Raw genomic sequence first — 24,851 nt, 5'->3', positions numbered from 1 at the left:
AAATATATTTTAAAAAATAGTAATGTCTGTTTTTAACACAGAAAAAGAAGCATATTTCTGCACAGTTCACCCCCCCTCTTCGTCCCTGCCAATGGACTTTGCCATCCGAGTCCTTCATGTGTAGAACTTGCAAAAGCAAGGCCACCACCTCTTCTGAAAAGGAGTCCTTGTTCCTTAACTTCCGGCCCAGGAGGAGTTCCATCTCACCTCATGGCCAGCATGCCTTCCCTGTCCTCTGCGCAGGGCGGATCCAGCACTGCCTTTCCTTTCCTGGGCTTACGGTGTTATTAACATAAAGATGGTCTCAGTTACCGAAAAAAGGGTCTGTGTAAAGTTAGTCATTAAACCGCTTAATGGAATTAATCTGCTCCTGAGCCACAGAAAATTGAGACCTTGGGAAAGGCCATAAAGCTATGGAAAACACTGGGAAGTATTTCGTGAAAATGTTTCCTGTTTTCTGATGTCTCCTACGCCTGGGACAAGGTGTGTTTGTTGAGTGGATGACGCAGCAGACTTCTTTTCTGAAGGGTGGAAGGAATGAACCCTCTTACCCTCGTCCTGGCCTTGTCTGTGGGGGAGCCTGGTCTGGGGGGTCCAAGAGCATGACTGTCTCTGCTCTCCCTCTTTTTGCTGTGGGAACGGAACACGCTGCAGCGGCCCACACCTCATCCCCGGTGCAGTGAGGCTAAGGGACATACGCACTTGTAAAGGCTGCACTTATTTTAGATAATTTATTTTTTAATTTTTAACTTTTTGTTAATCCTCACTTGAGGATATCTTTTCATTGATTTTTAGGGAAGAGTAGAAGAGAGAGGGAAAGACAAAGAGAAACGTTGATGTGAGAGAGACATCTATTGGTTGCCTCCAGCACGAGCCCTGACCAGGACCCAGGAGGAGCCTGCAACCAAGGTACATGCCTTTGACTGGAATCGAACCCGGGACCTTTCAGTCCACAGGCCGACGCTATCCACTGCGCCAAGCTGGCGAGGGCTTGTTTTAGATAATTTAAATGACAGTAATCATGATCAATTATAATAATACATTTTTTTAATGTGAGTTTTCTCATTGTATATTTCTATTAATGGTTCAACTTCTTTGCTGAAATAGTTGGTCTTACTTGTAGAAAACACAGTTTTGTGCTGGTAACAGGAACACCACAGTCAGAAATCAGTCTGGAATGCACGTCTCCTTTCTGGTGGCAAATTAAATGTGCAGCTGAGCATGAGCTGGACAAGCTCTGTTACGTGTTCTCCCAGAATCCCCTGGAGGCGGGCGAAGGGAATGGGGAGCTGGCACATGGGGAGCGGGGAGTGACACAGCCTGTTGGAGGCAGTTTTACAATAAATGCCAACATTGGAAACGTGTGTCCTTGGAGCGAGGAGTTGTACTTCCAGGACTCGCTCCCGTCACACAGCTGTACGGCGGTGTTGGCGGCGGTGGTGTGTGAAGAGGAGAGAGCTGGCGACGAGCGTTTCATAGGCAGGGTGACCACCAAAGCAGGCGGCCGCCAGAGAGCACGGTCGCTCTGAGCGTCAGCACACCGAAAGCTGCGGGCCGCCCCGGCGCGGCTTTCCCCTGCCCGCTGTGTGAGGGCACTAGGCGTGGAGTAGCGTGCACGTCGCATTCTGATCGTCTCTGGCTCGGGACATGCCGGACGATGCTCTCGTGGTGCCACCGATCACAAGGGTCACAGCTGACACTCCACAGCACGAGTGGGAACACCGGCCTGAGGGCCGCATACGTGGCATCATGTGGTCTGGTCCTGCCAAGGCATTGAGGGGAGTGAATTAAAGGTTAGACCAAGTACAGCAGGCTGAGTTTTCAGGTGATGATTGTGTATGGCCCGGGAATCTATAATAAAAGCCCAGCGACCATGGCAGCAGAACGACCCACTGGAACAACTGGTTGCCATGACACGCAGCCGCAGCGGCCGCCACCAGCACCGCTGCTCAGCCCGAGGGCCCCGGGGCCCGTGGCACGGCAGCCGCCAAGGCGCCGGTAAAGAACGGAAGGTGGCCAGTGTGAGCGTGCAGCTTGAGATGACGGCTCTGTGGGACCAATTCAATCAGCTGGGCACCGAGATGGTCGTCACCAGGGCTGGCAGGTCAGGGCGCCCCTCTCCCCGCTGCGACCCTCCCCACGTGGTGCCAGTCTCGGGCAGCGGGCTTTGGCCCGATCCACGCGAGCGAGACTGAGAAGCAGGGTGGGGAGCGCGGCCTGGCCACCTGCCGGTCCAGCTCCTTCGCTCTCCGAGTCCTGGCTCTAGCCACAGCCGCCTGGCGCACCGGGCCGGAGGGCACTGCTCGGGCCGGAGGGCACTGCTCGGGCCGGAGGGCACTGCTCGGGCCGGAGGGCACTGCTCGGGCCGGAGGGCACTGCTCGGGCCGGAGGGCACTGCTCGGGCCGGAGGGCACTGCTCGGGCCGGAGGGCACTGCTCGGGAGGCCAGGAAGGCGGCGGAGAGAAACCCTGTGGACCTGCCGCCTGACCAGCAGCCCAGGACCCGGCACCACGGAAAACGCACCGGCTCAGCACACGGAGTGCAGGGGAGGCAGCCGCCGGGAGGGGCCTTGCCACGTGCCGCTCCCGGTGGATCCCACTCAGAGGAAACTCGGTCTTTGGTTCTCAGTTCGGCCTCTCCCGGCTGAAGAGGAGCGGCTGGGCACATGTCGGGAGAATTGAGACTGAAGTGTGTTCTGTTCCGTGGAGATGGCTACCCCGTGTCTTGGGCCTAAACCCGGGGTGACGGTGGGGCCTGCTCTGCCCCTGGCGCCCGCATTTGCTGTCAGGGCCCCAGAGAAGAAGGGGACACGTTTCTCGATGCAAAGGGTTTGACCCACAGACAGGGCGAGTGCTGGGCTGTGTCTAATGTACCCGAGACCCCAGCTCCGAGTCCTCCTGGCCAAGGGGAGCTCAGGGCGCTCGCAGAGCCTTCTGGTGGTTTCTGTTCCTGCTGAGGCCGCCCTCCCTGGGCAGCCTGGGGCCTGTGCTCAGCTCCAGCTCAGAGGGTCTTCTCCAGCCCCCCCCCCCCAGCCGCCCCCGCCCCCCATCAGCTCTCCCCACCCCTATCGGGGGCTGGGCTGGCCAGCCAACCTCCCGCGGCCCCTCCCCCCAGCCGGCCTGGCGCATCACCCCGATGTGGGGGGCAGGGGGAGGCGGGCTGCCGGACCCCACCCATGCATGAATTCGTGCACCAGGCCTGTCGTGATGTTATAAATATCCAAATGGCCCTCGGCAGAAAAAGGGTTCCCCGCCTCTGCTCTGCAGTGTGCTGTGCTGTCAGCATTTTCTGGAGATTTTTGTGTTTCCGTGTCCCATCGTGTCTACAGAATTCCCCGGGGCTCCTCTGTGAGGAGAGGGAGGTGGTGGAAGGCAGCTGCCCAGGCGTGGGTGATGTAAGTGCTCTGAGCACGTTGCAGGCCAGCTTGGCTGCACTGTGTGTTAGGCTTGACCTACGACATTCTGATTCAGGATGGGTTTGTTGGGACATAATCTCATAAGTTGAGGAACATCTGTGCATAGTTTTTATTCCATTTGTATGAGGAAAAAGTGTGTGTATTTCTGAGCGTGTGTGTTTGCATTCTAATTGTGATAAAAAAGGATAAAATTTGTCATTGAGTCCATTCCCATTGTACAGCCATCACCAGAATCCTCTCAGAACATTTTCATCATACAAAACTAAAACTCTGTCCCCCGTTAAACAGCAGCCCCTCATGCCCCCTCCCCAGCCCGTGGCACCCACTCTCCTTGTCTTTCATGAACTTGACGCGGTCGGGACGGCATACCAGTGGAGGCGTACAGAGCTCGCCCTTCCACGATGGCGTATTTCACTTGGCATGCCCTCAAGGCCCATTCGTGTGTGGCCGGTGGCAGAATTCCGTCCGTTTTAAGGCTGGATAATACCCCTTTGAATGGTGGACCACGTTTTGTTGACCCACGGACACTGGGTCGTGTGAGTGGTGCTGTGACGTGGGGCGCAGTATCTCTGGAGACTGCTCCCACCCTGTTTTGAGGTCCCGGGAGTGGTGACGCTCTGAACGCTGGGAGGCGAGGCTGGCAGAGTGACGGTGGTACCAGACTTACCTCATGCACTCTGCGTTTCCATGTTTTACCGTGAGCGTTAGGTTTTGCTCACAATTGGTAAGTGGTGAGTACTAACGGTCCTGTCTTTGCTTTGTGCTCTGAAGACCGCGGCCGCCCCTTTGCCCCGGATTTCTGCCCGCGTGGTGAGAGCGTGCAGGCTGCGGCTGAAGGAGATCCCCTCCAAAGAGCTGTTCAAGGAATGTGTCAGGTAAGGGGCTGTGCCCGCCTGCCCATCGCCGCGGCTCGCCCTGAGGCGGGGCCTGCAGGAGGCGTCTCGGCGTGAGACACGTTCTTGCCCGCGTTCTGTGGAAACTGGAAGGCACTTCCACTGGGACGGGCTGGGGAGCAGTCATCTCACTTGCATAGGTGAGCCACCGAGGCAGCACAGCGGAGCCCGGCAGGAGCATCCCTCTGCTGCCCCCGGCCCTGCCCGCCTTCCAGAGTGCTGGTGTCTAGGGTGAAAGGAGCTACGTAAAATGTGTTTTTTAATGGTTTTAGAGAGAGGGGAACGGAAAGAGAGAAACATCAATATGAGGGAGAGACACCGATTGGTTGCCTCCTGCACACGCCTAGACTCGGGCCAGGATTGAACCTGCAATCCAGGTACGTGCCCTTGACTGGGAATCGAACCCAAGATCCTCCTGGTACACAGGCTGACAATAACCCCTGGAAATACGGCCAGGACTGCGCAGTTTCCAATGTCACGATTGTTTAAAACGTGTGCGGTCGCCTTATTCCCCAGACTCGAGCCGAACAGCCGTTCACTGTTTGGAGGTGGGCGCGTTAGGAGGGGAAATGGAGAAGCGCTGGTGGTTGGTGGTCACCGTGGACTTACACGGACTGAGACACACAGTCTGACACCGGCTTAAGCTGCTGTTTGTGTGGTGCTTCCCCTGGAGATGCTTCAGGACCTCGATGAGGCGATGTAACCGACAGCGGGGTCAGAGCTGCAGCTGACAAACGTTGGGGTTTGCGCTGCCCACCTGCTCCCGCGCGGAAGGTGCCCCAGCGTCCGGGAGCCGGCCCTGGCCGCGAGGAAGTGCGGGGCCGGTCCGGGGAGCCTCCGGAGCAGTGTTAGTGCTAAGACTGAGCGCAGCAGCCGTTCACACCTTTCCTCTCAGGACCTGGTCCGCTCTTTAAAGCTCGGAGGACCGGAGAGCTTTTGCTTATGTAGGTTATGCTTTTTAAAAATCAGAAGCCACCAACATCCACGGTCAGAGCCGTGACGTCACACCGTGGGCCTCTGGAACACCCTCTGTGAGGATGGGTTCCCAACGCAGGCGGCCTCAGTGTCACTGTGAATGCAGCTGTGCTGCCGAGCTCCCCTGAGAGGTCTCGGAGCCTGGGGGACCCTCCGAAGCGTGTTCCCTCCAGCGTCCGGCGCGTGCTTGCAGCCCACTCAGTAGGACAGGCTGCCTTCCACCCCTCACCTACTCCCCAAGGAAGAATATACCACTTCTAAAATAGAGTTATAAATAAAACCTAAGTGGCGTGGCCAATTGCATAAAATTGGAAAAATGTGCAGTGTAAAATAATTTATTGAGTGCTTTATTTCCAGTGTCAAAAAACAGTTGTGTCGCATATTAACATTTTCTGCCTTGTGACTATTATCAGTTAGACATTCCTCCATTTTATTTACAAAATGTTTAAATTCCCTCCTGAAATACACAGGCCTATGCGTGCACACACACTTTGAATATGCTTTAAACTGTTGTCTTTTTACTGACAGATGGTTTTTATAAAGTATTTGTTTCTCCGATGTCCATAGACATGAGGAGAACCTCGAACTTTGGGAGGGTGGACTGATTTCCTTTCCTCGGAACTCTTCCCTTCACGTTCTCACGGCAGCATTGGCGCCTGTGCGGACGCCTGTGGTTTCGAGTTCAGTATTGAACAGTGTGTGTGTGACGGACTGCCCGTGTCCAGGGCTCATAGGCGCACTAACACAGCTGTTTCCATGTTGTAATGAAACACGGGTGTATAATTGCACGCAATCTTTTTCTAGAGTTGTCCATCGCTTTTTAAGTGGAAAACCATTTGAAGAATACCAAGAAAGCCCATATTTTTCTCGATTTTTACAGTGGAAATGGCTGGAAAGGTATGTTCTCCCTTAAGATTCAGTGAAAACAATGGTAACTTCTCATAATCACCCTGATTGATGTATACTTTTCCATCTGTCAAAGTACTCTTGGAAATCTTGGCCTTCATATGGTATTTCTGTGCAGAAGTTATTCATGTGTGCTATTAGTTTCTTCTCGTTCAGTTGACTCTGCTCTGTCTTTTTAAATGGTCGTCAGCCCTCTTGGTGCAGTAGTTAGAAAATAAAGCCTGTCCTAGGGTCCCAGACATACAATGTAGTGGGTCTCAGGCTGTGCGGCCTCCTGCGGCCGTGCGGCCTCCTGCAGCCGTGCCGGCCTCCTGCAGCTGTGCCGGCCTCCTGCAGCTGTGCGGCCTCCTGCAGCCGTGCGGCCTCCTGCAGCTGTGCGGCCTCCTGCAGCTGTGCCAGCCTCCTGCAGCCGTGCCGGCCTCCTGCAGATGTGCCGGCCTCCTGCAGATGTGCCGGCCTCCTGCAGCCGTGCCGCCTCCTGCAGCCGTGCCGGCCTCCTGCAGCCGTGCGGCCTCCTGCATCTGTGCCAGCCTCCTGCAGCTGTGCCGGCCTCCTGCAGCCGTGCCGGCCTCCTGCAGATGTGCCGGCCTCCTGCAGCCGTGCCGGCCTCCTGCAGCCGTGCCGGCCTCCTGCGGCTGTGCGGCCTCCTGCGGCTGTGCGGCCTCCTGCGGCTGTGCGGCCTCCTGCGGCTGTGCGGCCTCCTGCGGCTGTATGGCCTCAGGCAAGTGACTTAGCCTTTGCGAGCTTCAGGTCCTGGTTCTGTCAACCGAGGTGCTCATGATCCACACCACTAGATGCCCAGGTCGCCTGAGAAATGTGTGTGAAATGCTTAGCCTTCCTAGTCCTGTGTACAGAGTAAGTGCTCACAAAGTATTAGCTGCCACTAGTGTTATTATTACAGTTGTTATTTTTACTTTTAATCCTCACCTGAAGAGTGAGGATATTCTTTCCATTGATTTCTAGAGAGATTGGAAGTGAGGGGGTAAGGGGGAGAGAGAGAGAAAAACATTGATATGAGAGAGATACATTGATGTGAGAGAGATACATCGGTTGGTTGCCTCCCAAACACACCCCAACCGGGGCCGGGGATCAAATCTGCAACCCAGGTACATGCCCTTGACAGGAAATTGAACCCTCGACACTTCAGTGCTTGGGCCAACATTCTAACCACTGAGCGACACCGGCCAGGGCTACAATTATTATTGACTAGAGGCCTGGTGCACGGATTCGTGCACATTGAAAGGAAATTCATTAGAAGGTGGCCAGCGGGACGGGACTGGGTGAGATGGGCTGGACACGCCCTGGAGCCAACCTCCCGTGGTCCCTCCCCAGCCGGCTGCACCTGGGGAAGCGCCGGGGCTCAAAGGGCGTCTGCAGAGTGAGTGGGGTCCCTCTGGCAGGTGGGATTCCTCGGCCTGGCCTCCGGGATCGGGTGGAAGCCAGCAGTCTGACATCCCATGAGGGCACTCTGCAAAGTTGCTGTTGCTCGGCAGCTCCTGTGTTAAGCATCTGCCCCCTGGTGGTCAGTGTGCGTCATACCTACCGGCCGGTTGGCCAGTCGCTTAGGTGGTCACTTAGCCTTTTATATAGATAGATAGATTGACCACTTTTCCGGTTCTAGTTCAGACATGTTTTTTTTGTTTTCTTTTAATATATTTTATTGATTTTTTTACAGAGAGGAAGAGAGAGAGATAGAGAGTTAGAAACATCGATGAGAGAGAAACATCGATCAGCTGCCTCCTGCACACCCCCTACTGGGGATGTGCCCGCAGCCAAGGTACATGCCCTTGACCGGAATCGAACCCTGGGACCCTTCAGTCCGCAGGCCGACGCTCTATCCACTGAGCCAAACCGGTTTCAGCCAGACATGTTTTTTGAGATGTCTGGTTTTTCAAAGGATAGCGTGCTGTAGACCCATCCTTTTCCTCAGCAGCTTTCTGACTGGCCTGAGGGGGATGCCTGAGAATAATAATACTTCACATGTGGGCTAGTTGCAGACTTGTCTTTCATTAGTAAAGATAACCGGACCATTCTGCATCTGTCATCAGTGTTTTCAATGAAAAATGTTCCGTGTGCTTGTTGCTGAGTGCAGCTGAGAGCGGTCCCCTGGAGGGCCACAGTCCCCAAGCACAGACACCCTGCCCTCCCCTGGACCAGTGAGTTCTGTAACTGAGCCTAGGACAAGAGCGAGGTAGGCTGTTCTGCTTGAAAATAACCATGTGATGTGAGACCTGAAACTCTCTTTTTGTTACTTAGGCGGCCAGTAACAAAGAAAACATTTAGACATTACAGAGTTCTAGGAAAAGGTGGATTTGGAGAGGTAAGTGTCATGTGACCAATGTGAGCGATGCTAGCCAGCGAGGTATTGGAGAGGCCCTTGCTGCAGGTAGCCATCCATTTAACTCGCTCGCTGACTTCCACACCAGGTATCGGGGCATAATTTTAGCCAAGCACGAGCATTAAGGTTGAACTTGGTGCAAAAGGTACTTCAGTAAAAGCTTTTAACAAAATTAGGAAGTGCCCAGCCAGTGTGGCTCAGTGGTTGAGTGTCGACCATGAACCGGGAGATCATGGTTTGATTCCAGGTCAGGGCACATGCCTGCGTTGTGGGCTCGATCCTAATAGGGGGCAGGGAGGAGGCAGCCCATCAGTGATTCTCTCTCATCATTAATGTTACTGTCCCTCTCTCCCCTTCTCTTCCCCTCTCTGAAGTCAATAAAAACATATTTAAAAAAAAATAAAAATAAAAAATCAGGAAGTTTTTTTTGGGAAAAAAAATCATTATCTTTTGTTTTTACCTTTCGCTTCATAAAGACGTTTCCCCTGTCCATGTGCAGACTCTGTCTGTCCTGTTGGAAGATTGTGCTGTTTCTTTTTTTTAATTTATTGATTTTTTTTTTTTGAGAGAGAGAAGGAGAGAGAGAAACATCGATTTGTTCCATGCAATTGACGCATTCATTGGTTAATTTTTGTATGTGCCCTGGCTGGAGATCGGACCCACAACTTTCGTGTATCGGGACGACACTGTAACCAACTGAGCTACCCGGCCAGGGCGGACTGTTTCTATGTTGTGGAATGTTTTGTGACTATACTTCCATAATTTAGGGCTAGTCGGAAAGTTCATGTAGGACAAAAGCATGTTCTTGTATGTGCTTATTCAACTCAACTCGGTTTGCACATACATTCACCTTCCACCTCTACCAGAAAGTGTTAGAGAATGTGTACATTTAGGAAAATCCGGGGGAAACTACCCACAAATGCATGAGAGGTGGTTTTTAAACGTGATGGCGGTGCCAGGCGGAGCCACCCGTGGTGGGTGGACAGAGACGCACGTGCACGTCTGCCGAGGTGATTTAAGGAGACGCCGCTGCTTCGTGAATTGCCTGCAGTGAGCATGTTCCGTGCAGGCGTTTAGAAGGCCCAGAGCCGGGGAGCCGGAGGGGTACGAACGTGGATGTTGTCAGAGGGCTCACCCTGCCGCCTGTGTTTAACTCACACATGCTCCCCAACTCCACGTGAAAGCCAAAGCCAAGGCCACAAGCATTCCTTTCGCACGACTGGAAAGCTGACCCAAGAGGTGACACACTCCCAGGGAGATCCGCTGGGACGGGGCGGGAACGTGGTCCACGCAGCCATCGCCGCGGGAGAATCAGCGGTGCTGCACCCTGGTTCAGTTCTCCAGACCTTTTATTCAGTAGTTATTATTTTTAAAAATATTTTTAAGAATTGATTCTTAAAAGAGAGAGGAAGGGAGAAGGGAGAGAGAAACATCTATGTGGAGTGAAACATCGATGGGCTGCCTCCTGCAGGCTCCCCACCCAGATGGAGCCACAGCCCCGGCATGTTGCCTTTTGGTGTGGGGGACGATCCCCAACCAACGGAGCCACGCCGGCCAGGGCAGGTCTCCCGACCTTTTAGAGTATTTGCACAATCCAGCCAGTGCTGTTGTGTGCACCTTCGTAATGGACGTGGCTGTGGGAAGTCCATCCATGTGGACACCTTCAGTTCCTCCCGCCCTTCCTTTCATGATGTCCAGGCCAGAACTCGGGTTTTGTCAGAGGAAGAGGAAAGGGAGGTTCAAGCACATGGGTCTGTGTTCACAGAAGAATGAAGTTCTTGTTGTAGACACATGGGCTTTACAGGGAGTTTAGTAGGAACATGTTAGCCAGGGGTGGGCGGGAGCAAGGTACACATTCTCACAGGTGCGTGTACGGAGGGGCTGGGAGCTAGCCAGAAAAACATTAATGATAGTTTTCTTGAGATTTCAGGTGAGTTTTTAATCATTGTCCTTTTGAATACTTTAAGTATTTTTCACAGTAAACTTTATATTTTATCATAAGGTTTATTTTATTGATGGGTAAAATTATGTCATGTTTTATATTTGCTTTTAAAGTAATCCTTGTTTGGTGTGTGTGTGTGTGTGTGTGTGTGTGTGTGTGTGTGGTTGTGGAGCAGGTGTGAATGGGATGTGGGGGGTTGCGCGTGTGTATGTGTGCATGTGTGTGGTTGTGGAGTATGTGTGTATGGGATGTGGGGGATTGTGTGTGTGTGTGTGTGTGAGAGACGTGGGTAGGAGTCAGCCATAGGCTGATAGTCCAGAGCCTGGGGACTGGTACCTGGGGGCTTACTAGACTATTCTTTCCACTTTTATACATTTGAAAATGTTCATAATATAAAATTAAGTAATATATAAATATGACTTTAAAACTAAGTATAATAAATGTATGAAAGTCTGTGACTTCTGTCAAATATATTTTCTTATATTCTTGAACTTTCTAAAAAGCCAAGAATCTAGTTTCTAAAACTTTTGCTTTTGTACAAAAAAGGAGGGAGACATGTTAAAGAGTGCACCATGACCACATATGACAAGTCCCGTCTGTCCACTGCCCTGGGTTTTAGAGCATGTCTGTTCGCGTGATTGCCCAGCGCCCTGCCGTAGCCGAGGTAGCCGAGGGAGGAAGGGGCCGGCTCAGACACTCTCACAGTGACCACGGCGGTGCTCTTGGCTCGGCCAGTTCTGCTGCTGCTCTCACAGAGGCTTCTCAGAAGACAGCTTTCTCTGGAGCCTAGGGAACTCAGCTCTGTGCAAACCTCTTCCTTTCTTTTAAAACTAGGTTTATGCCTGTCAAGTGAGAGCTACGGGGAAAATGTATGCCTGCAAAAAGCTAGAAAAGAAAAGAATAAAAAGGAGGAATGGGGAAGCCATGGCCCTGAATGAGAAAAGACTCCTAGAAAAAGTGCAAAGTAGATTTATAGTAAGTACCTCCTCTCGTCTCCCGTGGACCTCAGAGGGAGCCCGGTAGATCTGTAGGAGTCCCTCCTCTCGTCCTCACTGAGGATCCGGGGTAACCAGCACTTTCTTAACGACCTGCCTCTAAGCCCCCTTCCTTCCAGCCGTGGGAATTTCTTGGTTGAGTGCGTGTGCGGTTGCCGTCTTGTGCTGGTAACAGGCATAGGTGTCGGGAACAGCTTTGCTTTAGTAACAGCCCTCTTTCCTTATTCAATTCTTAACATAGGACAGTGGAGAGCCTGCTTGGAACAGAGCGGCTGCTTCCACCACGCCTGGTCTGGCAGTGACTTCCCGCTGCAAGCTGGCGCCGGCCAGGTGCCCCCCCCTCCTCCCGGGGGCAGCCGGTGTCTTGGCCCCATGAGGGCTGGAGACCTTCTCTGGCTGCCTCCTCTCCTGGGCCTCAGGCCTTTCCCGTCTCCCTTTCTCTGACACTGGCACGTCCACTGCTTGGCCCTCGATAAGCACCCCCATTGTGTGGTGCCCCTCTGTCCACCTTCTCTGGGGTCTGGGTGGGCTCAGGACCCACTCCAGGCGCAGGCTGAGCAGTAAGTGGTGTGGTTTTCATCTCGAACCTGGTTGCATATTTCCTGCAGCATCTACTGCAGTATGAGGGTCTGGCTGAAGGAGGAGAGGGACAGGGATTTGTGAAGTGATTTGTAGTGTTGGAGTCACTTCCTCCAAGGCATTGATTTCTCAGTGAGGTCAGCTGCTTTGTGCTGGGGGACAGTGTTCCCAACAGTGGGTGGCCATCGTGTAAATTTAATAGCAAGACTTTGTGTGTCTGACATGACGGTCTGACGTGTGTTACCTGAAAATCTGTAATAAAATGGGCTCATCTTGGAGTTGCTTTACACATACTTGGGTAACTGCTTTGAAACATAGAAATCCATACTCCAACGTCATGAAAGGGACATAAGAAGTAGTTGCAGTTTGTTCCCTTTAAATAAAATGTTTTTGTTTCTACCTTCTTGGCCGCTTCCAAGGAACCTGGGAATGTTCTTCTTTGCCCTGGAATCTGTTTTCCCTGCAGACAGCAGCGAGTGGCCTGCCTGGCCATGTCCGCCCGTCGCCTCCTCCCCTACCCTGGCCACTGCGATTGCGTGGTAGACCGTCCGAGACATTTTGGGAAGTTAGTCAACTTATTAAATGTGACACCATTTATGATAGCATCAAGAAACAGCGAGATCTAGGCAAAAATTGAAAATGTGCAAGACTTCTCCACTGAGACCGATAAAATGCTAGTACAGGAAATGACAGAAGCCCTGGCCGGCAGCTCAGTTGGCTGGAGCATTCTCCTCATGTGTCCAGGTGCAGTTTGACCCCAATCAGGGCACATACCGCAAGCAACAGTGGGTGCATGGATCAGTGGGACAGCGAATCGGTGTTTCTCTTGCTAAAAAACCAATTTAAAAAGTTTCAACATTGTGTTGAGAGAACACTTAAAAAAGGAAAGAAAATGACAAGCCCTAACTAAGGCGGGGTCCGTGGGTTGGGAGACTCGACGCTGCGAAGACATCAGTTCTCCCCCGAATTGATGCATAGATTAAATGAATTCAGTGCAGTCCAGCCATAGCCCCAGCAGGTGTGTGTGTGTGTGTGTGTGTGTGTGTGTGTGTGTGAATGGACGTACAAACCAATAGAAAAGTAGGTGAAAACCTTGACCAGGCGAAATGGGTTTCATGAGCATGTGGAAAAGTATGAGGGGTAGCCTGTGTCTGCGTGGTGCTGGCTGACTGCACGTGGTGGGAGGATGCGGCAGGGAGAGCTCCGGGCACTGTGGGGGCGGGGTGAGGGTAGCCTGGGAGGATGACCCAGTGTCTCTGTGAAGTGGTGCCACCTACCCACCCCCTTGGGCGTGGCAAGTTCTCTCCAGTTCAGAACTGGCGCAGGGTCCTCGGCAAGGAAAGGTCCCGAAGCTCCTGCGCGGGGCGCGCAGCCCCTGAAGCAGAGCGGGGTGCTCGCAAACCCACAGGCCTCCCTGAATGCGGTTAGCCATGGCGTGCGGGCCAGGGCGTGAGCGGGTGTCTGTTGTTTTTGCGATGCTGCCGCCTCCAGGTGAGCTTATGCTACTCGTACGAAACCAAAGACTCCCTGTGCTTGGTGCTCACCCTCATGAACGGAGGGGACTTGAAGTTCCACATCTACAACCTGGGCAGCCCCGGCTTCGACGAGCCGAGAGCGGTGTTCTACGCGGCGGAGCTGTGCTGCGGCCTGGAGGACCTGCAGAGGGAACGGATCGTGTACAGGTGAGGACGGGGCCTCCCCAGCCCGAGGGCCCGGGCGCTCCCTGGGGGCTGGTCACTCACACTGTGGCCATCAGAGGTGGGCCTTGGCTTCCTCTCAGTCCTCTCCTCTCTGTGAGCAGTTCTCATTAGTTCAGTTGGCCAGACGTGGGCAGTGCCACTCACGTCGCATAAGAACCCGTTTCCGCCATCGGAGACGTGGAGCAGTGCTGCGGGGGCTGGGCCTCTGCCGGCAGACGGCATAGCAGTTACCGTCTTACAGCCCATGGGCCTGGCTGCTTTCGCCGCTTAGAACTCAGTAAAGAAAATTACGTCAATTGCACTGGTTTAGTGTCGACAGTGTGCTTCGTCTGAGGCAAAGCAGCCCCGTCCTGTCGCTGCTGCGGTGTCTTCTCATCTCCCTGGGTGGCCTCGCCTGCGCCCGCTCCCTGGGAGGCCCTGCCAGCCTCGCCCTCTCTCCCGACATCCCAGGGTCTGGGTGCCCCTCGCTCTCACCCCCTCCCGTTGGCCACAAGTCCCTCCTGAGCATTTGCCCGCTCGCTCGATTCCTGGGTCACTGGGCCTCATGCCGTCCCGCGGGCGCCGCACTCGCTCTCAGGGCCGTGTCGCCGTTGTCGGGCGCAGAGACCGCGGCTGCGGCTGCGGCTGCTGACGGGCGCGGGGTCAGCTTCCTCCTAACCGCGCTTCCTGTTGCTTCTTCCTCGCAGAGACCTAAAGCCCGAGAACATCCTCCTGGACGACCGTGGTGAGTGGCCCCGGCGCACAGGCTCCGCGGAGGGGGCGGGGGCGGTCAGTGCAGACCCGCAGGGAGCCTGAGGCGCCGGGAGGGCACGTGGCCTTGCCACCGGGATTAGGCGGCGGCAGGCACGGTGGACTCGGTGAGCACATGCTCTCCTTGTCTTGCCCGTGGCCCACAGCTTGCTGTATCCCTTCAGCGTGGTTCCCACGCCCTCCTCACCGTGGGCGCTGCTCGCGGGGTGGCCCTCCTTACAGGGCATGTGTCCCGGGCAGCCGTGCACGTGGCCACGTGGGCCTTCCACGCGGGGGAGCCTGTGAGAGCGTCAGGAGCGGCCCGAGGGGCTGGCTCTGGGTCAGCAGCCTTTCCTCTGACGGCTTAACGGTCAGCGTCTCGATGTCACAACCGGGACTCACAGCGACGGCACTGATGCCGTCGCTCCTTTTCACGTCCTTGCTGGGGTCCCTGTGAGAAGGAACTCTGGTCGTCAGCATTTGTTCACCTCTTTGCTCAGGAAAGTCAGGTGAGACACTTGGCCATGACCCCCTGGTTTTCACAGGGTGACCAGAGGTGCTCGCTCTCTGCTCTGCTGTCGTTCGGAACTGGTGGGTGCTAACACTTTGCTGTCCGTTCGTCCATCGGAGTCATGGCCCGCTTGGCCAGCTTGGCCCGCGTGGCCAGCAGGTGCCAGTAGATGTGCTTCCTGCTGTGATCACGCTCCAGGCTCCCCTGTGCGTGCCGAGACCTGAGCCCACCGTCTCCCCAGGGCCCGTCCTCTGTGTGGAGAGCGGCACGCGAGACCCCCGTGGGCTGCGCCGCCCCGTTGCCGTGTGGGCCATTCTTCCCGGGCCTGCGGAGCTGGCGGAGAAAATGTGCCTTTTCTCTTTGTTTAAAGAGAACGTTCATCCTGGGTTCTATCGACCTTCCCTTCTCCTTCCCTTTGCGTTTTTCTCCGATGCTGAGGCATAGGCCCTGATGACTAACATCCGCATGCTGTTTCCTCACTTTGCTTTTTAACATGTAGCAGAGACCACCCCCCACACGCAGAGGAGACCTCCCGGCCCTTGTCGCCGGGGGGGCGTGGCTGCCCCAGGCTCTGGGCACGTGGCACTGCCTGTTGTCCTCGTGCGCCCTGGCGTAGAGCCATCAGAGTGGGTGCTAGGCCGAAGGCCAGGTCACGTGCAGTTCTGCCACATCCCTCCCTCGGGTGTGGTGCTGGTGGTTTTGTTTGTTTTTAAACAGAGAGAGGCAGGGAGAAGGAGAGAGAGAGAGAAGCATCAGTCAGCTGCTTCCTACACATCCCTACTGGGGATGGAGCCCATCCCGGCATATGCCCTGACTGGGCGTCGACCCAGGGAGCCTTGTTGCATGGGACAGTGCGCAGCCCGCTGAGCCCCCGCGCCAGGGCTGCGTGCTGTTTGTCTGCACCAGCAGGCGTGAGTGTGCCTGTGTCCCCACACACCGCCCCAGGCCGTGTCTCCGACGTGCAGTTCTCCCAGGAGGTTTACTGTTCACTTCTCAGTTTAAAAGAATCACTTTTTAAAAGAAAAATGAGACAGGGGAACTTAAACTCCAGCTTGCGTGGACTCTGCTTAAACATAAAATATAGAAAACCGCATTGCTGAGGGACCTTTCTGTGTGGACGGAGGAAACCCGGACGCGCTAAAACGTGGCAGAGCGGGGACTCAAACCCAGGCCTCGGGGCTCCGGAATCTGCTCTACCCCCTGCACCCTCCTGCCTCCTGGGTGGGCTCGCGCCCAGGGCATGATGGGATTTGTGATGTGGTGCAGCCTCAGTCCCAGGTCCCCGTCCCCGTGTAGACTGGTCTGGAACGATTCTGTGCCTGGGAGAGCTGGTCAGCTGGTGTCGATGGTCAGAGGGCTTCCCGACCCCGAGCCAGGAGAAACCTAATGCCCTGCCGTTAGCGGAGCTGCACGCACTGGGTGGTCTTTGAGCAGACGCGGCAAGGTCTCTGCCGCTGAGATCGCAGTCTGCCGTGCGGACCGCTGTGACTCCGCCCCGTGTTTTAATGGCTCTCCCCAGCCTGTAGGATGTGGAAGCGTCAGCACGGCCCCCTGTGATTGGTGTCATGTATTTAAACACACGCAGGACATATCCGGATTTCAGATCTTGGCTTAGCCCTGGAGGTCCCAGAAGGGGAGACAGTTCGCGGACGAGTTGGAACAGTCGGCTACATGGGTACGTAGAAGACCCTTCAGCGAGCCTTGCCCTTTCCGTCTAGGTGCCCGAGTTCTCAGGACACAGACATTCAAACGCGAACGCACCTGGAGTCAGTGCTACGTGAGGCACAGGTGGCGTTTGAAGTGGTGCCGGCGGCGTGGGAGTGTGAGGAGTCCTCCCGTCCGCTCCTCTCCTAGGTGGGACTGAGGCCACTAGACGTCTCGGGCTCCATGAAGGCAGGGTCGGGACCAGACAGCCCATCTCACTCTGCTGCTGCCACGCCGGGTGCACGCAGCCTCGCAAACCCCTCGTGGAACTGTGTCCCTGGCCATTCCGAAGCCTGGGTGCATGGGGCCCTGCCTCGGTCATCTCCAGAGCAGTGACCTCCCAGCTCCAGCCGGCTGCCAGCCTGACCCCAGGGCGGCCTCTCACGTGCCAGAGGGCCGCCGAGGGCCTCTGCAGAGCCTGCGGTGACTCCCACAGTCGCTGCTCTGCCCTCAGCTGCCGCGAGGGACTTGATGAGATGAGGGGTAGGTGGCCATGGCCCAGGACCCCGTGGCTGTGGCTCGGTGTTCGGAGGGAGCAGCCTTCCCGGTAGTTCCTCTGCTGGGGACTTGTTTCCCGCTCTGAATACAGCTTCCAGGGCCAGCTGCACTGGAAGGTCATTCACGCACGTAAAGCCCGCCGGCCTGAAGTGCACATGCGTGGTCTCAGTCGTCACAGCGCTGGGCACCCACCACCACCGTCTCATTCCAGATAGTTCTGTCACCTCAGCAGAACCCCCGTGTCATCCCCAGCAGCTCCTGTCCCCTCCCGCCCAGCCTGCCGCCCAGCCTGCAGCCACGAAGCTGCTTCCGTCCCGGGCCTCGGCGAGTCCGCCTGCTGCATAGGAAGTCACACGCCACGCAGCCTTTTGCTCTGGTTCTTTCGCTTAATGTGTTTCTAGGCTCATGCATGTTGGGACATGTTACCTTTATGGTGTGTTATTTGGAATTAAGTACCAGGAAATTTAGAACTGAAATTTAATTTGCCTTTCCTAACTTGCCACGCAGCTCCTGAGGTTATCAATAATGAACCCTACGCCTACGGCCCGGACTGGTGGGGGCTCGGCTGCCTGCTCTATGAGATGATTCAGGGACACTCTCCCTTCAGAAGATTCAAAGAGAAAGTCAAGCGGGAGGAGGTGGAGCGGCGCGTGAAGGAGGACACGGAGGAGTACTCCCCGCGGTTCTCGGAGGACACCGAGTCCATCTGCAGGATGGTGGGTCGGCTCGGGCGGGCGTGAGCTTCTCCCTCCCGCGCGATGGCAGCCCCGCGGCGGTGTCGGTGTCCAGTGAGCAAGACCCTGGCTCGGGAGGGCCGCCGAGGTCCTTCGGTGCTTCTGAGGCGAATGCCAGGGGCTTCCTCCCGAGTCAGGCAGGAGGGAACCTTCTGGATGCCGCCCGGGAGGAATGACGTGATGGTTTCTGACCACGCAGAGCAGAGCCGAGCAGAGCCGAGGGGAGGGCGTGGGCTGCCTTCTCAGAGGGGCCCGAGGGGAGCGCGTGCCCAGGCCGCTGTGCCCTCCTCAGAGCACAGCTGAGCCTCGTGCCGCTGACCATGTCACGTGGCACTGAACCTGAGCAGGACCTTCAGCGTCTCAGACAGCGAGGTGTCCCCTCGCCCACGTCTCCTGTCCTCCGGCGAGTGCCAGGCCTGTCCTGCCGCCCCTGCCTCCACCTGCTGGTCGGGCCTGGAGGCTGCGGTCGCTGCGGGGAGCCGGGCCGGCGCAGGCAGGTTTGCCCCCTGTGCTCGGGCCGGCTGTGCCGGGAAGAGACCGCGAGGAGGACGGAGGGGGCCAGCCAGGCCTTGGTAAACGTTGTGGGGCGGGGGCAGCTCAGACCTGGCTGCGGCGGAGCCGGTGGGAAGCGGTCAGATTCCAGCCGTAGAGGGAGGTGGCCTACAGGGTTTGATGTGGGGAAGGCCGGGCCCTGCCTGAGGGGAGAAGGCTGGACACTGCCTGGCTGCACCCAGTGGAGCGGAGCGGGCCGGAGGGCGGAGCGTGGGGGGCGCCGGAGACGTGGTGCCGGCCTGTGGCTGCTGGTCTCGGAGGTCCTCGGCCGCTGGGGTGGGAGGGAGCTGAGGAGGCGTGGCTTCCAGAGGAGAGGAGGTGCCGGAGGGGCGGAGAACCTGCAGCATCAGAGGGCCACGTGGTTGAAATGAAGGGGGCGGTCGAGGCCCCATTGTGGGTCCTGCTCCTGTCACAGGAGCCACAGCCTGCGGGGTCACAGTGCCGCCTCAGGTGAGAAAGACGGGCCCACACCGGGAGGAGGCTGCTTGCGAGGCAGCAGAGGCGGGCTTGCTGGTCCTGAAGCGGCGGGTGTGACCTGGGGAGTGGCTGGGTGGGGACGGGGCGGGGGGGGGGGGGCAGGTTCCGGGGGTGTTGGCATCTCCTGCAGGCAGCTGTCACTGAAGTGTGTCAGTAGCTCAGGAGGTGCCGGTGCCGGAGGTAGCCATGTCCGTTTCCTTCTCCGGGTGTTTCCGGGGCGGGTGGCTGCGTTGGTGCCTGGCACTGAGCAGTGGGCTCGGCTTTCTTCCAGCTGGTCGCTTGGAGCTGACAGTTTAGCCGGCTCCTGGCCACGCTGCTGTCCGTGCACTCACAAATACTGCCCTCGGATGGCGGCGGGGATGTGAGGAGCTGAGTGAGGAATGGAGCCTGCCCGAGGCCTCAGGCTCCTGGCAGGCTGACAGACGGAAACATGGCCACAGTAAAAGGCAGGGAAAGAAGAGTAATAAGTAAACAAAGAGCAGGTAGCCTGAGCCAGAATGCTCTCTGGCCTTTGCCGGGGAATGGGGTTTATTTTCAGAGAAGCAGTGGGTGCTGGCTGTGAGTCTGGCCAGGGCCAGCAGACCTTTCTGGAGGGCCGGAGGGCCCGTGTCACGTAGGCCCTCGGGGCTCTGGTGTCCGTCGGTGTTGTATGTAAAACAACGAGTGAGATCCAAGACGCCTTAATGACCCAATTAACCAGGAGTCGTTTATTACTCCGGCCCAAATCTCTGAGCACCACACACAGGAGGCCTCCCGTATTTATACTTTTCGAGCCTCTTTGTTTGCAGATATTACAAAGGGCTCTGTGTGAGTTACTGTTACAGACAGTTGTAACCTTGAATACATAATGAGTTAGTACTTGGCATAAGAATATGGGAATTATTATCAGTATTAGTCTATATTAGTCTATTACAGTGGTCGGCAAACTCATTAGTCAACAGAGCCGCATGTGGCTCGCGAGCCGCAGTTTGCCGACCACTGGTCTATTACATTGGATGGCTAGCTTGCAAGGTCAGACAGTTAAGTTTATCTTTTTCTATTATTTGAACTAAAAACAGTAATTTTATATATTAAGAGACTGTCTTAGAGTGACAGTTGACAGGACTAGGGCCTATCTAACAACAGCAGAGAGTTTCAAACAGCAGCTTTTTACACAAGAGGGAGGTTCCTATGCTTCATCAGGACTCTTCATCCCGCTGCTAGTGCAGGAGCAGCAGAGCCCGCTGACCCCCGGCCGCTGTGCTCCCCGCAACCAGGCAGCTCAGGCAGCTCAGGCAGCCGGGGGTGGGGCCGGTGTGTTTTCAAGCTCCAGGTCTGTCCTGTGTTGCTTTGAGCCCAGCCAAACCTGTTAGGTTGATTGTGGAGGACGGTCTCCTGAATTGTGACAATTACAAATATGTAGGTAAGAAGGCCTTGGAAGAGACCCTTCCCACTGCCTTTCAGTGCCTGTGATTTCTGAACTGGGTTTGCTAAAGTTTGATCCAGCGGAGACCCAGCCACCTCCCTACTGAATAGAGCAGCTGTGAGTGTTTCTAAGTGTGACTTAGCGGTAAGTGTTCCTCGGAAGTGCTGAATGGTTCCCATTTCTTTTAAAAAATTCCCCTCATTTTTCATAGTAAAATTTATCTTTTTACTTAGGGATTTACTTAGCCAACTCTTTTACTTATTGACAGCTCAAAGGGACACTGTGGTTTAACTCTGAAGCATCACTTGTTTAATTAGTCAAGTCTGAATTCACGAGGCGGGTGGGCACTGAACCCTGAGGGCCTCGCTCGGTGTGGTGCGCTCGCCCCATTCCGTGGTCACTGCCGTGGAGCTGTGCTGCGTTTCTTTTGCCCCCAGGAGCTTCTGACTCCATTTCTGCTTCTTCCAGTTACTCACCAAGAACCCCCAACAGCGCCTGGGCTGCATGGGTGACGGAGCCGCTGGCGTGCGAAAGCACCCCGTGTTCAAGAGCGTTAACTTCAAGAGGCTGGAAGTACACATGTTAGAGCCCCCGTTCTGCCCCGACGTGAGTACCGTGTGGCCCAGTAGCAGGGGTCCCAGAGAAGGCGGGCCTCACCCCAGTAGCTCCAGGTCACCTGGTGCAGCCAGTGGGTGTGGCTTCTGCTCAGGCCCCCTAGCATCTGGTTCCTCCTCCCTCCCCGCCCCCCACTGTCCTAGGCCTGTCCTCACAGGCCTTCTCAGCAGCGCTCCTGCTTCAGGCTTGGGGGCCTGTGTCCGCTGTGGGCCATCAGAGCTGAGCCCGGCCAGTGCTGTCCTCAGACCTCCTCGGCAGTGTCCCCTTCTGATGTCAGTGCTGGCCAGCGTGTGTCTCAGAGTCCTGGCTGCACACTGAGGGCCCGGGAGTGGTCACCTCAGTGTGTGTGTGTGTGTGGGGGGGGGCGGGGGCAGGCTCGGGCACGTGTCAGTGCCGGGTGGGAACACAGGCATAGACGATGGGACCAGTCTGGGCCGGATGTGAGGCGGTCCAGCAGGGTGTGATGGCGTGAGGTGTCTGTAGCCGCACAGTCCGGGACTCGGGTTATATCCATGTATCTTACACCAGTGGCTTCTTCCCTGGAAATGGTTCCAGTTGCATGTTGATGACACGCTGTAGTGTCGGCACAGGGAGAACGGCAGCCGGCTCCCCTGAGGGAGCTCGCTCCAGGCTGCGCAGGTCAGCGGTGAGTCAGTCACAGCCGGAGCAGAGCCCCAGGCAGAGACTTCCGATGGACCGCTGGTCCCTCGAGCCTTCTTTCCACCAGGCCTGGGGCCGCCCGGGGCCCGTGCAGGGAAGGCGGCCATCAGTCTTCTCTGAGGAGGGAGAGATGACGGGTGCGGTCCTAGGACGCGTAGGCCAGAGGTCTGGGCGGTGCTGGGAGTTCCCTTGAATTTCCCCAGCGGACCTGCGGGGCCAGGTGACAGCAGAGTCCGATGGCCACGTGTCAGGCACTGGCACTTGAGTGGGGTTCAGTACAGGCTCCGGCCTTGGGCCGGGGCCCAGCTCCGTCAGCGGGCGCTGCTGCTCCTGGACTGTCTCCCCTGTGGTTCAGCTGCTTTCAGAGAAGCTCCTCCGGGGCATCGGGACAGGACGCCATGGTCCTCACTCGGAGTGAGCGTGCTGGGAGCTGCAGGGCGCCCCTGGCCTTAGCTGCGCGCGCTCCCTCACCCCCGCCAGGCAGGCGGCCGCACTGACACGCCCTGCCTGCTCCTGGCCCCTGGCCCTGAGGACAGCAGTCTGGCCCCTGGCCCTGAGGAGGGTGTGCAGACCAGCCTCCCTCGCTGGGGACCTGAGATGAGCTCTGCCGGGGCCGGGGAGCAGGGCCCGGGGCCTGCGTTGTTCACTTAGGCTAGGGTGGTGCTCGATGTCAAGGAAGCTGAGTGTCAGGCGGGCGTGAGGATCAGGGCCATGTCCCCACGAGAGCACCCGACCACCCCCTCCCCCCGGCCTGCCTGTAACCCGCTGTCCACTGCCGAAAAGGGAGGCGTGTGTCTCAGGTGTGAGGGCAAGAGAACTGGCCGACAGTGTCCACAGGTTAATGACACAGTGTCCAGGGAAGGGGTCAGAATGCTTCAAATGAGAGGCTCAGCAGAACCAGGACCGGAGGAAGAGTTCAGGCCGCGACTCCATGTGCACTGTGTCCTTAGTGGTTAAGGAGACCCAGTGGCCCAGTGACCTCACGGCCAGCGCCTCCTTGTTCTCCGTGCGCAGCCGCATGCGGTTTATTGTAAGGACGTCATGGACATCGACCAGTTCTCCACGGTGAGAGGCATCTACCTGGACGCCGCCGACACCACCTTCTACAGCCAGTTTGTCACGGGCTCTGTCTCCATCCCCTGGCAGAATGAGGTACTGCTTGTCAGCACGCGCCGTTACCCAGGTCAGGGTGACGGATGAAATGACAAGGATGTGTGTGTACATGTGTGACGGTGTCTTCTTAGCTGTTACATACACACACCTGTGTGAGTGTGTGGAGAGGTAGAATTATCCATGGCAGCTGTCCCTGGTCCCTTCCCAGGTGGCGGGCAGAAGGTAGCCATTTGGGTCCGATGGGGGCTTCCGGCCCTAAGCCCCACTGCCTAAGCAGGGCTGGCTGGCACCATGGGGGAGGGAGGCCAAGTTACCCAAGAAGAGGCCAGGAGGCAGGGCAAGTAGAAATGGGGAGCAGGGCTGGAGTGGGCCCCGTGGGCTGGCTGACCTGGGTGTCTGCCCGCTGCTCTGTCCTGCCCTTGTGCGGATGCAGATGATCGAGTCGGAATGTTTCAAGGACATCAACGAAAGTGAAAACGAGGAAACTTGGGACTTGCGTCTAGAAGACAAAAGCTGCCACCTGGGGCCAGCCCGCCCGCGGAGGGCAGGCTTCTTCCACAGGCTCTTCAGCAGAGGGGTGAGGGTCCCGGCCTTGTCCCTGGTGTGGGGCTTGGCAGTGTGACGGGCTAGGAAAACACTTCACCGAGTGAAAGCTGGCTTTCCGTTTTCCGACGCCTCGTGCCTCAGGCTGGCACCGTGAGAGCCAGCGGTGGTGCTATGGGAGCCCCGCCGGAAACCCCGCACGCTCTTGGCTGTGCGTGTGGACTCGGCTCTGACCCAAAGGGAGGACGGCCGGGCGCAGGCGCCCCTCTGCCCGTGGCCGCGCTGTCCGCTGGGCTCGGCCATGAGTGTCGCACAGAGCCAGCCTCAAAACGACGCCTGTCACTCGCAGCTCGGTGGCTGACATTCGCCCGTGCCCCGGGGGGGCTGCTTCTCCTCTGAAAGCGGAGCGGGTCGGAGAGGCGTCCTGTAGCGGCGTCCAGTTAGCATTTCCCAGACGCTCTCTCCTGGGACGGTGGGTTCCCTGCTCGGCCCCTGCCCACTCCGAGGCCTTCCCTCAGAGCTGTCCACTCACACTCCATGAAAACACGCCGGAGGGGGCACGAGTCTCGGAGCGCACTCCCTCTGAGAACTGGGAGGCATGGGCGTCTCCGGAGAGCCTGTCTGCGGCCAGTCCTGTGAAAGCCGCCTCCCTGCACCCCACGGAACCGCAGCTGAGGGTGTGCTATGTGGGGGGGCGGGGGGGGATACACTCCTGCTGGTTCCCCAGAGCGCGCGGGGGTGGGTGGATAGGAGCGCCAGTGCGATGGGGAGCCCGGAGAGCGACCCAGAGGGCTGTGCACCGAGAAGGCTGCACGTCACGAAGTAAAGGAAACGTGTGAGCGTTTGCCTGCCTTCCAGTTCGCACCCCAAAGTTTGCCCCTGTCCCTCACGCTTGGGGAAAGGTGAGCCGCTTGCCTCAGAAAAGGACTGACGGGGCGTGTGTTGCAGGGCTGCCTGAATTAACCCTGGAGCTGCCCGCGGGACTGGTGCAGAGCCGACCCCACGCCCGGAGCTGCTCCGTGTTCGTCCTCTCTCTGAATTGCAATAAACAGGTCTGACGCATCTTAAAAGGTGCCCGTGAGTCTGCAGGTTCTTCCACATTATTAGCTGATGGTCTTTTCACCAAAGCTGGCCTGAAGAAAAGGTCCCTCAAGAATGGCTGTGGCATCCCAAACCCCTCTTGGGGGGCTCAAGCTTCGCGTGCCCGTGGGGAGGGTGGAGACGGGGCCTGGCATCAGCCCGGTGTCCTCTCCTCCGGTGCTCGCAGGAAGCGGCAGGTCGGGCCTTCCTGGCCCAGGGCTCGGCGTTAGAGTTGCTGCCTGCTTCCACGAGGTGTACGGAGGTGCGCCTTCCTGGGGTGCGGTCTCCCTGCGTGCGGGTCTGTGCTGGTCACCAGACACCCCTGCCCTCCTGCGAAAGGGGCGCCTCCAGGCCCTGAGGTCAGGACTGGGCCGCCCGGGGCCCTCACCAGCCCTGGGCTGTGTTAAAGGGTTTCCGTGGCAGCGCCTGTGATTCTGTGCCCGCAGCGCCTCTAAGAATGGGGTCAGGTGACTGAGCCAAAGGTGAG

At 57.0% G+C, this 24,851-nt stretch overlaps 1 protein-coding gene across 3 annotated transcripts in view; it reads left to right on the top strand.

Moving 5' to 3' along the window:
- GRK4 (G protein-coupled receptor kinase 4) overlaps positions 1-24,354 on the top strand; it is a 41,594-nt gene extending 17,240 nt beyond the window's left edge. For 2 of the 3 annotated variants that reach the window (XM_028159693.2, XM_028159695.2), the window contains 12 exons: positions 4,187-4,290; positions 6,088-6,180; positions 8,446-8,509; positions 11,304-11,444; positions 13,535-13,725; positions 14,430-14,467; positions 16,569-16,658; positions 17,693-17,901; positions 20,822-20,959; positions 22,643-22,780; positions 23,175-23,318; positions 24,233-24,354. In XM_028159693.2, the coding sequence (XP_028015494.2) occupies positions 4,187-4,290; positions 6,088-6,180; positions 8,446-8,509; positions 11,304-11,444; positions 13,535-13,725; positions 14,430-14,467; positions 16,569-16,658; positions 17,693-17,901; positions 20,822-20,959; positions 22,643-22,780; positions 23,175-23,318; positions 24,233-24,247 (1,365 nt within the window). In that variant the 3' untranslated portion in view covers positions 24,248-24,354. Of the gene's footprint in view, positions 1-4,186; positions 4,291-6,087; positions 6,181-8,445; positions 8,510-11,303; positions 11,445-13,534; positions 13,726-14,429; positions 14,468-16,568; positions 16,659-17,692; positions 17,902-20,821; positions 20,960-22,642; positions 22,781-23,174; positions 23,319-24,232 lie in introns of those variants that run through there. The other variant, XM_054708496.1, reaches the window with a different exon arrangement.
- Positions 24,355-24,851: the final 497 nt, after the last annotated feature.

The sequence above is a fragment of the Eptesicus fuscus genome, chromosome 2, assembly GCF_027574615.1.
Source record: "Eptesicus fuscus isolate TK198812 chromosome 2, DD_ASM_mEF_20220401, whole genome shotgun sequence".
Taxonomy (NCBI): Eukaryota; Metazoa; Chordata; class Mammalia; order Chiroptera; family Vespertilionidae; genus Eptesicus; species Eptesicus fuscus.
Note: the sequence above shows the minus strand (reverse complement) of the source record. Positions and strands in the feature narration are given on the sequence as shown.